This window comes from Artibeus jamaicensis, unplaced genomic scaffold (assembly GCF_021234435.1).
Source record: "Artibeus jamaicensis isolate MK-2021 breed Jamaican fruit bat unplaced genomic scaffold, CSHL_Jam_final scaffold_847, whole genome shotgun sequence".
In the NCBI taxonomy this organism is placed as follows: domain Eukaryota; kingdom Metazoa; phylum Chordata; class Mammalia; order Chiroptera; family Phyllostomidae; genus Artibeus; species Artibeus jamaicensis.
Window position 1 is genome coordinate 22,997,418 of NW_026522057.1, and position 15,527 is coordinate 23,012,944.

General features: G+C 50.2%; 1 protein-coding gene across 1 annotated transcript in view; it reads right to left on the reverse strand.

Annotated features, from left to right (window-relative positions):
- The window catches only part of FHAD1 (forkhead associated phosphopeptide binding domain 1), a 109,211-nt gene that overhangs the window by 56,899 nt on the left and 36,785 nt on the right, over nt 1-15,527 (reverse strand). The window contains exons 6-10 of the mRNA XM_037146126.2: nt 15,100-15,333; nt 9,496-9,619; nt 7,621-7,751; nt 3,443-3,532; nt 2,282-2,386 (exon numbers count right to left, since the gene is read on the reverse strand). Coding sequence (XP_037002021.2) covers nt 2,282-2,386; nt 3,443-3,532; nt 7,621-7,751; nt 9,496-9,619; nt 15,100-15,333 — 684 coding nt within the window. The remainder of the gene's footprint in view (nt 1-2,281; nt 2,387-3,442; nt 3,533-7,620; nt 7,752-9,495; nt 9,620-15,099; nt 15,334-15,527) is intronic.

Consider the following 15,527-nt stretch of genomic DNA (forward strand, 5'->3'; position numbering starts at 1 on the left):
TCGCTTCTGGGCAGACAGGAGCCTCCAACAAGCCTCATTGTCTTGGAGAAGCCAGCCGACCTCTCTGGGCCTACTTTCCTCCATAAACAATCCTCGTAGGTCTAGACATACTCTGACCCCTATTTCGGCAGACTTTTCCACACTCTTTAAAGTGAAGTCCAACCCTGGACTCTGCCCTTAATTTTGTAATGGACAGCACCCCACCCCCTGACCCCAAGCTGCCCCCCTTCTCCATCCCATCACCCCAGTCCCCCTCATGTCCACTGCATTTCTCTGCTCCTGCCCTGGGCAAGGCCTCGGCCAGGGCACTGAGAACCTTTGGCCTGTGGCAACTGGCCTCCTTGCCTCTGTGTTCAGTTCCTTCCAGAACATTCTTCATGGTATTGTGAGAGTTACCAAGCTGTAGAGCAGCTCTGTCTGACAGAACTCGCTGCAATGATGCACGTGTCCTGTGTCTGTCTCCAACAGGGCAGCCACTGGCCACGTCTGACTGATGAGCCCTTGAGAGGTGGCTGGTGTGACTGAGGAACCGAATTTTAAGTTTTTCTTAATTTTGATAAATTTCACATGTGCCCAGTGGCCACGCCGAGGTCATCGGTATCAGACCAGCCTGGCTCCCAGCCTGGCCTTCGCTGCTCACAGACGTTGAACTGCTGTGTTAGCAACGAGTAGCCCCGATTCCCCGATTCCTAGAAAACCAATTTCTAGGAACGGACGATTTCTAGGTAGAGCCGTTGTGAGGATGAAAAGAGATGCCATGTTTGGCACAGTGCACGAGAACTTACAGCTATCATTGTCACCGTCACCATTAATCACACACAAAACCCACGAGTCCCCCGTGTAGGGCCCAGTAGTCCTCACTGCCTTTGCGGCTTGTGCCCCGAGTGCAGAGCTGATGCAAGCACCAAGCCAAAGGTTCGGGAAGCCCTGTGAACGCCACACAAGGTAAGTGAAAATAAATCCACACTAGGAAAATCACAACAAAACTGCTGGAAACCAAGGGAAAAGAACATCTTAAAAGCAGCCCGAGGGGGAAATCCCCCACCCCGAGATTATGCAAAGATATATCACTTAGGCTTGACAATGACTTTGAAACAGAGACAGCAGAAACCGAAAGACACTGGAAGGATGTATCCAATGCCACCTGTGAACTGCTGAGAAAATAATCGCCAACATGGAGTTCAGCACCGAGTCAACCTGCGTTCTGAGAACGAAGGTTAAGTCTACATTTTCAGACACACACACGCACAGATGTTATCTGAGAGAATTTGTCGCCAGCAGAAACACGCCAAAGGAAAACTCAAGGCTGTTCTTCAGATAGAAGAAAATGACACCGTGTGAATCTGGAGGAGAAAGTGAGGTTGGAGCGTTCCGAAGTCATTGCATGGTCAAGGACAAGGGCAGGGTAATCAATCACTGTCGGATCTTGGTGAGTCAGGAATGCACGTTAGTGTCTTTAGGATGAGAACTAAAGGAGTGGAAAACTCAGATTTTGGTAAGTCAAGGGTGAAAGCTATTGCCTTACTGTTCTTAAAAGTACAGTTAAAGAGCAAAACATTTCCAAGCTACCAGAGACAAAAATGGAATGATGGGAAGTCATCAATTCAAAGGAATACATGAAAGGAGAGAAAAAAACTACAGCACAGAAATACAGTTCAACTGACAGTGAGCAAGAAGGTAAAGTTAAACCTCAGTATGCCAGCGATTGCATTTTACATGAATGGGCTAAAAGACAAAGTTTGTCAGACCGGATTTTATAAAAACGACATGCTGTTTAGAGGGAGAAAAAACTGAAATACTGACAGAAAAATTATTAAAAAGGTATCGTAGGTTCATTCCCCCAATGGGAAGTATTAAAATTCCAAATTTATATGTACCTAGTAACACAGCCTGCCTGCCTCACCTCTCTGATGCATGTGGTCAGCACACCCACCGAAAGGAAGATCACTAAGAACATTTAAGTTTGAACAACATCAAACTTGGGAAAACCTGATTTAATGGGTCAATTCTTTCCTGGGTAATTTTATAGTTAAGATCGGAAAGCAGTCTCGGGTCGTAGTTACACACAGACGCCTTGGAGGCGGGCAGACCTGGATTCAAGTTCTGCCACAGCTCCTTTATCTGAGTGAACTTGGGCAACTTCCTTCACCCCTGGGGGCCTCCATCTTCCCAACTGTAAAGTGGGGTTAACACCAGGATCGTCCACACGGGCTCACAGAGACCATGCGTGAGGAGCGCCTGGCCCGGAGGGGTCACTGGGCCAACACCGCCCTGGCCGTACCTTGCTCTTCTCTCGAAGCGTCTTAGAGATCATGATCTGCTCAGCACTGCTCTTCTTCAGCTCCTCCCTGAGCTTCTTCATCTCCTTCTCCATGTCTTGGATTTGCTGGAAGAGTTTCAACAAAAGTCAGCTTCCCTGATGGCAAGCGGGAGCTGCCTTCTGGGCTGGAAGGGCTGAATCTCCATAACTCATGTCATCTGGTTCATTAGGGCGGAAGCCTTAGTCTGGTGTGAGCTAAATCCCATCCCTGGGGGGAAATTCTACATCTGTGGAGCAAAGTAGTTTTTTTCAATGGGTATATATGGAAGGTGCTGGGTAAAGGAAAATGATTAGTTTCTTTTGAAGACCGGCATGTACCCTGGATTAAACAGTACAAGATACCCATCGACTTGTTAGGGTCTCTTCTCTTGGGATACATATTTGAGACCAGTTTAAATAGGGGGCGTTTGGAAGAACAAAACAATGCAAGCGTTCTCTCCCCCACTGGGGGCCGAGAGCAGGACTGGCCCCGACCTGGGGGAGCATGTGTCCACGGCACATGCGGAAGGCGCTGCGCCTCCCAGGGGTGGAAACTGCACGCCTGCTGCTGGGGATGAGGATTCCCTTGGCCCAGGAACGAGCATTTTCATTTTAATGGTCATATCCTCCCTGTATTTTTCATAGTCACCTTGTACATCAGGTGGATGATGCCTTTTTGTGTTTATGAGTCGGTATGAAGTTGATGTGTTTAAATAAAATTACATAAGGAAGACGTTGAGTCAATAAGAGTGCCCATGGCCATGATAAAAGTGGGACAGTGGGACATAACACTTTGGATATCACAGGTCCACGGCAGGGACCACAGTGAAGTTTGGGCAGCATGTGGCGGCCACCTGGCCATCTCCCATCCCCGTCCCCATCCCAACCCCAGCCTGGCCCTAAGGGAAGCCCAGTGCGGGGGCTGGAGCCAACACCCAGGGAATCCTGGGAAGGTGTGTTCTCCACAGTCTTTCCACTCTCCCAGAGGCAGCAAATCAAAGTGTTAGGAGACAGCCCCCACAAGCTATCACAAAGCCCCAGACCTCGTGCTGTCTATCGAATGGGCCAAGGACCCTCGCCACAACCTTGAGGTCAAAGTCTAGCCTCTTTGTGGATACCTGGCCGTGAGGAAGGTCAACTCACAGATTTGCAGAGTTTTAACTCTTTCTCTTGGGCTTCCTGGTGCTCCCTCTGAGCATCTTCCTTTTTCAGCTCCTCTTTGAGCACAGAGCACTGTGGGGGGAGAAAAGACAACACGGCCACGTGGGTGGTGTGGGGTCCCAAGTCCCCGTGTTGGCCTCTCAGAGCCTTCCCTGCTGCTTAATCCAACACCCCCGAAATGCTGAGAGGCGAGACCGTTCGTGTCTGACGGGTGTGGGGTGTCCTGCGGCAGCTCCTAGCCCTCCCTGCTCATGGGTTCCCAGGAAGAAGGCGTCTAAATTCTCTTTCAAAAGCCAGTGAGCTACACCACGGGAAAGTCCGGCTTTGTCGAGTCTGGGGGCTCAGGTGCAGGAGTGGGCTGAGTGTACTCGGCTGAGCACGGCTTTCCAGAGCATGTGCATGGGGCGGGCTCGGTAGTGAACGTGGACGGCTCTCAGTGCTTTGTGTGGTTTCACGTGAAAGGCGCAACCTCCCTGCTGTGTGAAGGTAAGTGGGACAGCCTTTCCGGGGCGCAGCTCAGCCACGGGCACGAAAGCATAAAGATGTGCCTTCCTCCTGACCCAGAGATTCCCACTTTCGGAATGCGTCCTAAGGACAGTGACTGGAGAAACCAGTGCATCTGTAGATTCAAGGATGTGCTTCTCAGTAGTGTCAGCAACATTAAAAAAACACCCCAAACCCCAAAACCCAAGTGCCCAACACAGGAGACCACTTTACGATGTTGCGTACGCCTGGGAAAGTATTATGTAGCTTTTCAGACCCACGATAAACGCTTTTATTCAATTACACAGGAAAATAGTAAGCGTTTAAGATTTTAAAATGTGCACAGTATAAATTCACTGTGAGAGAGAAATACATAATTTATTTACTTCTAGGTAATATATAAAAACAAGACTAGAAGAATATACATTCAAATATTAACATTGAGCCCTGGCTGGTGTGGCTCAGTGGACTGACTGCTAGCCTGTGAACCAGAAGGTCACTGGTTTAATTCCCAGTCAGGGCACATGCCTGGGTTGTGGACCAGGTCCCCAGTAGAGGGCACACAAGAGGCAACCACACATTGATGTTTCTCTTCCTCTCTTTCTCCTTCCCTTCCCCTCTTTCTAAAAATAAATAAATAGAATATTTATTGAAAAATCCAGTGTATATGTGATAAAGATTTCTTAAATGTTAAAAAATATATTAATGATTTCTTGGGGTAGCATTTTCTTTCTCTTTTTAATTTTGATTTTTAATGCCATCTACTTATTTTTCTAAAATCCACACCATGACACACATTACTTTTAAAAAGAGGGGCCCCAAATATTCAGGAAACAATACTGGTAGGGAGGAGCCTATGTGCCCACGGGACAGCCCAGGCTGAAGAAGAAGGCAGACGTCTCACATCAAGGTCAAGGAGGAAGGGGAAATGGGACTTTTGGCCAAGATGGAGGCATAGGTGGAGACACTGTGCCTCCTCACACAACCAAGTTTAAAGACAACAAAATTTTAATAAATAAACAAACAAAAAAAAACGCAACAAAAACGCAGAAAATTGAACTATACGAAAGTCCGACAACAATGAACCGTTCAGCCAGACCGATAAACCAGGCGAAGGAGCAAGCAGTGAGATGGACCACGCAGGCCCCAGCAGCAGGAAGCAGCAGAGGGGACCACTATTGCCCCTCTTTGACCCCACCCCCACATACAGCGTCACAAACCAGCAACTGAATTGCCCTGCCCTGGTGAACACCTAGGGCTCTGCTCTTCATACGTAACAAGTGCAAACAGACCAAAACATTATGGCTCAAGAAGAACTCAAAGCCCCGGAGCCCATAACTCGAAGCGACCAAGAAATAGCCAACCTATCAGATGCACAGTTCAAAACACTGGTGATCAGGATGCTCACAGAACTGGTTGATTTTAGCTACAAATTAGATGGAAAAATGAAGGCTAAACTAAGTGAAATGAAGGGAAATGCACAGGAAACCAATAGTGATGGGAAGGAAACTGGGACTCAAATCAATGGAGTAGATCAAAAGGAAGAAAAATAAACGACCAAATAGAACAGAATGAAGAAACAAGAATTCAAAAAAATGAGGAGAGGCTTGGGAACCTCCAGGACATTTTTAAACGTTCCAACATCCAAATTATAGGGGTACCAGAGGGGAAGAGGAAGAGCGACAAGTGGAAAACTTATCTGAACAAATAATAAAGGAGAACTTCCCCAATCTGGCAAAGGCAATAGACTTCCAGGAAGTCATGGAAGCTCAGAGGGTCCCACAGCAGTTGGACCCAAGGAGGAACACACCAAGGCACATCATCATTACATTAGCCAAGATTAAAATGAAGGAGAGAATTCTAGAAGCAGCAAGAGATAAGGGGACAGTCACCTACAAAGGAGTTCCCATCACACTGTCAGCTGATTTCTCAAAAGAGACCTTACAGGCCAGAAGGGGCTGGAAAGAAGTATTCCAAGTCATGAAATCCAAAGACCTACATCCAAGATGGCTCTATCCAGCAAAGCTTTCATTTAAAATGAAAGGGCAGATAAAGCGCTTCTCAGATAAGGTCAAGTTCAAGGAGTTCATCATCACTAATCCCTTATTATATGAAATGTTAAAGGGACTTATCTAAGAAAAAGAAGATAAAAAATATGAACAGTGAAAGGACAGCAAACTCACAGTTATTAACAACCACACCTAAAATGAAAGCAAACTAAGAGGACAGCTAGATCAGGAGCAGAAACATAGAAATGAAAATCTCATGGAGGGATAGCAACAGGGGAGTGGGAGGAGGAGAAGGGAGGAGAAGGTACAGAGAATAAGTAGCATAGATGGTAGGTAGAAAATAGGGGGAAGGGCAAGAATAGTATGGGAAATATAGAATCTAAAGAACTTGAAACACATGGACATAAACTAAAGGGGGGAATGGTGGGGGAGGGGTGTGCAGGGTGGAGGGGAATGAGGGGGGGAATAGAGCAACTTTAATGGCATAATCAATAAAATATATTAAAAAAATTTTTTTTTAAAAAGGAGGAAGGGGAAATGGGAGAAAAAGAATCCAATTGCACTTCAGGCAGTAGAATAGCCTAACAGGCACTCTTTTCCCATATTTCTCCCACTCAGCAGCCACTGTGTCTCTCATACACACACACACAGCCCCCACAAAACTGACTGCAGGAACCTATGATGTCAACATGCTCGGGAGAAACGAAGGCAGAGAGCTTGGTGAGGGGGCCGGCCAGGGGCAGAGGCAAAGGAACACAATTACAACCAGCTCACTCCTCAGGAGACGATTTTGTCATCCCCATTTCACAGAGGGAGAAACGGAGGCCACACAGGTCCTGACAGCAGCAAACTCTGGGGCTCGCTGCCGGTCTGTCTGACCCCAGAGCCTGGTCAGGCTCTGCCTTTGCCCAGCCCCATGCGGGGTCTCGTCCTAAGCACCAGACGTTGCTTCTGCCTTTTCTTTGGAACATCACAGTCGGCTCCCACCCGGGCACCCACTCAGACAGCCAGCCGATCAGGCAGCCCTGGTGAATCCGAGTTGCCACCTGAGATGAAGCTATTGGGTTTTGCCTGGACTCATCCAAACAGAAGAATCATACAAACAAGAAAAAATCTTACCCCACTGGAGGAGGATTCTAAAGTCAGGACTGAAGGAAAAGTGTGTAAGCAATCAAAGTCACGTTTCGAAGGCTCTCACCTCGCCTGCCAGGCTCACTTTACCCAGAGGGGTTCGCGCACGCGCCCAAGTCTCAGGGCGGAGGTGAGAGTCGCACGTCTGCGTTTGGACCCTCTGCCGGGGGAACCCGTGGCAACCACAGAGGATCCTCCTCCGCCTTAACATTCAGCCTCACAGTGGCAAGCCAGGCTCATCATGTGCTTGTTGGGGGACCAAACAGATTAACTTATAAGAGGTGCAGGAAAACCTTTGCTGGATTTGGATATGCCTCTTACTTATTCTGAGCCACATGCAGGCTGTTTTTGGAAAAGCTGCAAGGAACTTGGCCCTGCCCCGAGTTTGGTCTGTCCAGGTGACCTGCCCGGCAGCTGTGCCCTTGGGCTCAGCCTCCTCCCACCAAGGTGTCAGAGGAAGCGGGAGCACTTGGGCCCAAGGTCAGTGAGAGGAGCCAGCGCCCTTGGCTGGACAGCTTCTGTGACCATGACACTCACTCTGGAGCTGAGGGCTTCCAGCTGGTTGTCCTTTTCTTTGTTCTCGCTTTTGAGCTGGTTCACCTCCTGTTGGAGTTGTTTAACTTGCTCCTCCTTCGCTAACATGTTTTTTTGCAAAGAGGACACCATCCCTGTTTAAAAAAAAAAAAGACTCACTGAGATCCAAGAGGCAATAAAGATCACTGCCATCATCGCTGAGGGTGGGGGTGGGGCCTGATTGTTACTGCAGCGAGACCAGCCCTGTGCTTGGGTTATGAGCTTGGATGTGCATATGGAGAACCTGGGATCTTGTTGCTGTGCAGGAGGTCTGGGCTGGGGCCTGAGACTCAGGGAATGACCCAGAGAATGCCAATGCTGGTGGTCAGGGGGCGGGCAGGGGGTGGATCAAACAAAGTGGTATCTGAGACTGGCTTGAAGCATGGATGAGAGTTTGAGGAGCAGATGTTGGGAAGGAAGGCAAGGGCCCAGTGAGTTCATCCTTGTATTTCTAGGGCCCAGAGCAGTGCCTGGCCCATAGGGGTGCCTGGCCCTCAGAGGTGCTCAGCAAAAATCTTAGGATATTCCAACTAAGAGAGAAACATAAGCAGAGGCCTGCCGGGGTGGGTGGGCTGGGGTGGAGGAAGCAGGTGTGTGTGTCAAGAGTGAGGCAGAGGAAAAGGCAGTGATCAGGCTGGTCCGGGGCACGGCAGGGCGCGCACATTCACAGAGAGATGTGTTTCACACGCGCTCAAGGCCCTGGTGGGCTCTTGCAGCAATGCCCACACGTCCCACTGTGTACAGGGCTCTTTAAGAACAAGATGCACAACCCAGACTCACTGCCTGCTCCCCAATCACTGGCATCTCTCCTCTCTCCCTTTTCAGTCTTGACAGGTCGTTTCCTGCTTTAAACCCCCTGATGGCTTCCCATCACCCTCAGAACGGACCCAGGCTCCTCCCTGGGAGCTAGGCCCTGCCTCCCCCACCCATCCTGCCTGTCCCACCCCACAGTCCCTTGTTCCCACCACGCCAGCCCATGGGCCTTCGGCTCCTCCAGCACTGCCAGCTTGCTCTAGTGCCAGGGCCTGTGCCCTAGAGCTCTCTCTGCTCTTCCCTTTCTGCTCCTTAGAGACCCATCCTCGCCCACCCATGAAGCTAGTCACCCATGAAGCTAGTCTCCCTTCGCTTAACCCCTGGAGCACTTTGCCTCCATGTTGCCCAGCTTTGTCTGGAAGAGGCTTAAGCAAGCCCCTGTGTATTTCATGTTTACTTACTTTTGTCCGTCACCCATCCCCAAATGTGAGCCCTGTGCATCCAGAGGTCTCTCTTGCTCAGGGTTCTCTCCCCTGCACCTGGAACAGGACCTGACACCTAGCAGGTGCTTGCCAAACATGAAGGAATGAAGACGTCCAGGCTGTGCCCTGGACCAGGTGTTGGCTTCCCCCCACACTCCAGTTCTCTGGTGTGGAACAACCTCTGCTGGGCAAGCAGAAAAGCGTTTCCCTTGGGCCCATGTGCACTAGGGTGAAACAGGTCGGACAGCAGGTGCTCTGAAGCGCAGACCCAGTTTAGTCCCCATTGTGGTTTGTGTTCAGGGCAAGTCGGCATGTGGAACGACCCAAGCCACACAGCGCCCTGCGTTCTCCTGGTGAGGCCATGCTCAGCGGACCTTCTAGCTGAGAGATAACATTCACTCACATATTTAGCAGGCCCTGGCCCAGCAACTGGAAGGCAAGAAGCCCCCCTTAGGGGCGAACTCTAGTTCACTGACCCTGGGTCCCCAGTGACTGCAGTGCCATCTCTGAGGCCACACCCCAGCCCAGGGGCAAAGGGGACGTGGGCCTGAGCGCTGGCATGAGCCTGAGGGTGACGGCCTCAGCCCGACCCCAGAGAGCCCACCTGCCGAGGCAGCGTTGTCCCTCCGCAAGTTCTCGCCCTCGGTCTTCAGGGACGTGATTTCCACGTTCCTCTCCGACAGGGTCTGGCACAGCACCTGGCTGTAGCCTTTCTGTAGGGCACTGACCTGCGGGTGGAGGCAGCACAGTCAGAGGGGGCCAGCCCAGGTCTGCAAGACACACCGTTATGTCTCCAAGGTGGGACTGATCTTGGGGTGGGGGGTGGGGAAATGAAGCTTTTCAGTTGTCACTACTAGAAGGGACAGGAGAGGGCCCGGTCCTTCAGTGACCACTATTTCATCTGTAATCAAAACAGGAAGCTTATCCTTATGCCTACACAGGGGCTCCCGCACAGCTGATCCCTGATCCCTTGTGACCTCTGAACCTCCTGTGACCTTTGAACTCTCAGCCATAAACAGACCAGCCCATAGTCCCAGATCATCTCGCACCACAGGATGCAGAGAGAAGTTTGAGAGGGGAGCAGGTCATAAAATTAATCCCCTTAACAATCACTTATATCTCCTAGAACCTGCACAGCTGGCAGAGCACATTCGCAGATGCCGCTTCTGCAGCTTGTCACAGGGTCACTGAGGGGCTGAAGGTCCCATCACTGTTCTCATTTTGCCAGTGAGCAAACTGGGACCCGGAGAGGCGAGGTGGCTGGCTCAGGGTCGCACAGCTGGTCAGAGGTGGAGTTGCAGTTCAAACCCAGTTTTCAGTTGCTTGGTTCCGGTTCTGTCCACCCCGCCTGCTGAATGGTGGGTAGGGACTTGTGTTAAGAGCTGGAGGCCATAAAGCCTGGCATGGCGTGGGCTCGGAAGCCAGACCGGGCCCTTTGGACTTGGCCACTGCCCCGTCCAGGCCGTGGGAACTGGGGAAACTGGTCTCCGACTGCATTCTGCAAACAGAGCCGGGGGAGGGCTCAGATCCTGCCCAGCACACGGCTGTGACTGCTGTTTGATCCGGCTACCCACCCCGAGTTTCTGCTTCAGCTTCTCTCGGCTGCCTCGGGGAGGGTAGATTGGTAATACTTCTGTGTGCCTTTGGAAGCCTTATCTAGGCTCATTTAAACACCGCTGTGATTGTTGTTAGAGGAAATACGGGAATCCTGGAAACTGACATAGCGAGTTGTAGGTGTAGCATAAAAAATGATGGGGGTGGGGCATGCTCACAGGCTGTGGGTAAGGGCCTCGCCACCAGATGGCGCTCATGACCTTTGCTCCTGGTTTTCGTCCCAGAAAGTTTTGTCATTAGGAAGAGTGAACAGAATCACCAAGGTTTCATTTCATTTTCTGACCCATTTCCTGCACTACCATGGTTCATCTTCTATGGCATTTGGGGCCATTACATTCACTTTTTCCCTGGGGCATCTGAGACATGTGGGGTGTAGGTGTTAGGAGGTGGGGGGAGACAAAGGTCACAGTCCTCCACCTTCCCCAAGGTGTGCCTCGGAAACTCTGAGTGAAAAAATGTCTTTTACCTCTTACTGTTCTCTGTGGGGTAAATGCAACTTTTCCATGAAAGGGTCTTGGAGTAATTTTTAAAAAATGTTTCTACCTTTCCTCAGCTTAATGCTTTTATTTGCACGGTATCATAGGCACAGCAGAAACTTCCAGAAGGGATGGGAAACCACCGCACCCCAAAGACTCCGGTGCTCCTGACAGATATAAAACATTTCCATGAACTATTTGTTTGAGGATTTCAGATTGTGGGAAAACTTCAGGCTCCAAGCCCCTTCATTTCTTTCACTGCCAGAATAAACGTCCATATTGTCTCTGGCTGGCGTAAATGCCAAGTTCAGTGTCCCTTCTGCTGTGCCATAAAGTAGGCACCAAATCGTAAGACAGTTGACAGTGCGAGGTGGGGCTGCTGGTCAGCGCAGGCACACCAGGGCCGGGGGAGGTCAGCACTGCCTAGTGGTGCCCGGTGAAGGTCTCCAAGGGCCAATCATTATGCACATACTACGGGGCTGGGAGCGGGGGCAGGGAGAACATATAGAATAATCAGACCAATGAATCAATCTGTCACAGGGTGTCAGCTTCTAGCTGGATGTCCTGTAGGCAATAGGATATTTAAGAAACTAAAATATGAGTGGATCGAACTCGATCTGAGTTCAAACCCACTGCAGCCTCTCGCTCAGATATGACTTGTTATAAAATATTCTTCTTCAGGCACAAGTGGAGACCGAGGGATGGAGCCAGGAGATGAGTCAGTATAATCATTTCTAGATAATTCCTTCATAAACGCCCCTTCCCAGACAACACCAGCCATTTTATTTATTTATTTGTTGGGGGTGATTTTTATTTTATTTTTTAAAATATATTTTATTGATGATGCCATTACCTCCCTTCATTCCCCTCCACCCTGCACACCCCTCCCCCACCATTCCCCCCTTTAGTTCATGTCCATGTGTCATAAGTTCTTCAGCTTCTACATTTCCCATTCTGTTCTTGCCCTCCCCCTATCTATTTTCTACCTACCGTCTATGCTACTTATTTTCTGTACCTTCTCCCCCATTCTCCTCCTCCCACTCCCCTGTTGCTAACCCTCCACATGATCTTCATTTCTATGGTTCAGCTCCTGATCTAGCTGTCCTCTTAGTTTGCTTTTGTTTTAGGTGTGGTTGTTAATAACTGTGAGTTTGCTGTCCTTTCACTGTTCATCTTTTTATCTTCTTTTTCTTAGATAAGTCCCTTTAACATTTCATATAATAAGAGATTGGTGATGATGAACTCCTTGAACTTGACCTTATCTGAGAAGCACTTTATCTGTCCTTCCATTCTAAATGAAAGCTTTGCTGAAGAGCCATCTTGGTTGTAGGTCTTTGGATTTCATGACTTGGAATACTTCTTTCCAGCCCCTTCTGGCCTGTAAGGTCTCTTTTGAGAAATCAGCTGACAGTGTGATGGGAACTCCTTTGTAGGTGACTGTCCCCTTATCTGTTGCTGCTTCTAGAATTCTCTCCTTCATTTTAATCTTGGCTAATGTAATGATGATGTGCCTTGGTGTGTTCCTCCTTGGGTCCACCTGCTTTGGGACACAACCAGTTCTGTGAGCTTCCATGACTTCCTGGAAGTCTATTTCCTTTGCCAGATTGGGGAAGTTCTCTTTTATTATTTGTTCAGATAAGTTTTCCACTTGCTGCTGTTCCTCTTCCCCTTCTGGTACCCCTATAATTCAGATGTTGGAGCATTTAAAGATGTCCTGGATGTTCCTAAGCCTCTCCTCATTTTTTTGAATTTTTGTTTCTTCATTCTTTTCTGTTTGGTCGTTTTTTTTCTTCCTTCTTGTCCACTCCCTTGATTTGAGTCCCAGTTTCCTTCCCATCACTATTGGTTTCCTGTGCATTTCCCTTCATTTCACTTAGTTTAGCCTTCATTTGTTCCTCTTATTTGTGACTAAAATCAACCAGTTCTGTGAGCATCATGATCACCAGTGTTTTGAACTATGCATCTGATAGGTTGGCTACCTCTTTGTTGCTTAGAAGTATTGGCTCTGGGGCTTTGAGCTGTTCTTGAGCCATAATGTTTTGGTCTGTTCGGGCCTGTTACATATGAGGGGTGGAGCTTTAGGTGTTCGCCAGGGCGGGGGCCCCCCAATGTCTGGATTGTGACGCTGTATGTGGGGGCGGGGTCAGAGAGGGAACCACGGTGCTTGTTCTGCTCTGTCTCAGATTTCGGTCCCCTCTGCTGCTTCCCACAAGCAAATTGGGCCCTTCTGGTGCTGGTTCCCAAGTGGGTGGGCTTGTGTGCACTCTAGGACCCTGTGGGTGTCTCCAACAAACCCTCCTGTGAGGCTGGGAGTCTCTCCCGGCACCTTGTTAATCGGTGCCTTTAGGCTTTATTCCTGTCACTGGGGCCCTGGGTTGCTTGTCCCCGGTCTCACTGCCCATTATTTCCCTGGTTTATCTGCTTGAGAATGTGTGGCCGTGGTCAGCCAGCGGCCTTGTGTGCTCTGCTCGTTTCCTCCTTGTGCCCGGGGTCTGCTAGCCCCGCACCACCTGCGCTCCCGGGTCTGGCAGCCACCGCCTCCCCAGCCACTTTAGGCAACACTCACTCACATGTGACCTGCTGACAGGCAGACTTGTGGGAATTGCACAGAGTTGTGTGTCGGATACATTTCAACTAAAAATGGTGCATGGGGCATAGTCACCTCGTCCATGCACCTGCACAAGACGTGTCCCTTCTGCTCCGGGAGGCCGGGAAGTGGGAGGATAACTAGAAGGGATATTTCTCCATCTGATGGCCCAATGGGGTTCAGAGGAGAAAAGGATGCTCACCAAGGGACTCGGCTGCCGTCACGGCAGCTGCCTGTCGCAGCAGTTCCTACAGGACGAGCTACTTCCACTGTGTTTTCAAAAGTGGGTCTGAAGGGGAGGCATCTGTTCATCTAAATTCTAGAGCACGTATTCATTTACTGGGTTATTGTCCGCTCATCGGAACGCAGTCAGGGGAAGGCAAGGATAGTGCCTGGCTTGGTCTCTGCTGAATTCCCAGAGCCTGGGGGAAGGCATGACACAAGGTAGGCACCCCTACAAACACTGATTTGGATCAGTGGACACATGGATGGATGAATAAAGGAACAGACACGTCCTGGCTGACGGGGGACCATGGAAGGGCACTGGGTCTCGCCTTGGCCCGCAGGGAGCTCCCAGTCTCCTGGTGGAATCTCCTAGGCTCACCACGCACACCCTATGTCCCTTTAGGGCCCCATGTCTAGGATGGGGACTGTGCATCTTGAATTGGTTATAGAAGGAAAGGCGGTAATGGAACCGGACAGCAGAGGACCCGGGCCTGACCCAGGTTTTCAGCAGTGCTGTGCACCGAGGCCAACATTCATCAGTGGCCAGTTTCTTTTTTTCATCAACTCGGTTGAGCTATAATTTATGTACATGATCTAGGGCCAATTTTAAAGTAGTACTTAAAAAAAAGCAACCTTGGATCTCGTTTTCAAGAGGAAGAACAGAAATTCGGTAATTTCTGGTAAGTGCAGAAACCCTGGGTGGAGAATTCTGGTTGATGAAATTCCTCATGAATGAGCCAGCAGCTGTCTTCCGGGTGCGGTAAAGGCCTTGGTGTTGGGAACATGGGGGGTCCCGTGTCCCCTCTCCAGTGCACCACCCACAGCTCTTTCTGGCTGGGGGCAGGGGGTTGGTGTGAGAGGTGGTCACCGCAGGGACAGAGGTGGGTGGAAATATTAAAGTGGGCTGAGAGCGTGGGGTCGGCATGGGGCTCAGGTTGTACTACCATCACCCACCAGCTACGTGGGCTGCAACCCATTCCTGGGCGTCTCCGAGCCGCCTCGGTCTCCTCATCTGCGGAATGTGCATGTCGGAGGACCGGGAGGTTCAAACGAGCTAACGCATCTAAAGCGCTCTCACCAGCTCCTGCACACGGCGGGCACTTCATCAGGGTTCCCATTCCCACTGGGCTAGAAGCCCATCAGGGGCTCTGACCCCGGGGCTGGGCGCTCTTACCCGCCATGCTGTGCTGACCACCCCTTTCTGGCTGTCTGGGCGGCTCCCCCCAGTTTTCGTCAGGCTCTGCCCGAGACCTGTCACCCAGTGTCACCATGCCAAGGCCTCTGTCAACTTGTCTCAGAGTCCTACCTGGCTTTTCAGATTCTGGATCTCTCTCTGTGGGTCATCAATGCCTTGACCTGGGCTCTGAAACTTCTGCGAGGTCACCTGCTCGCTCCTGGAGGTGGTTGCATCCAACAGCTTCTGACTCAGGCTGGCCAGTTCGTTCTGCAGGTTTATGATCACGGCATCTTTGTACTTGGATTCCAGTTCAAAGTCCGAGAGACGGGTGATTTCTTTTCCCAGCAGCAGAATTATTTCGTCCTGCGTGGAGGCCAGGTGGAAAGTTTAGTAGGTGTGGGCCTGGGGGCAAGGTGAAGCCCATTCAAGCATATACAGGAAAAGAGTGGTACCATTGTTTTTGGAAAGTGAGGGCAGGCAGAGGAGCGGGGAGGCAGGCATTCAAGGCTCTCTCCGTCACTTGGAAAACCTCATGGAGACAAGAGTTTGGTTAAAAC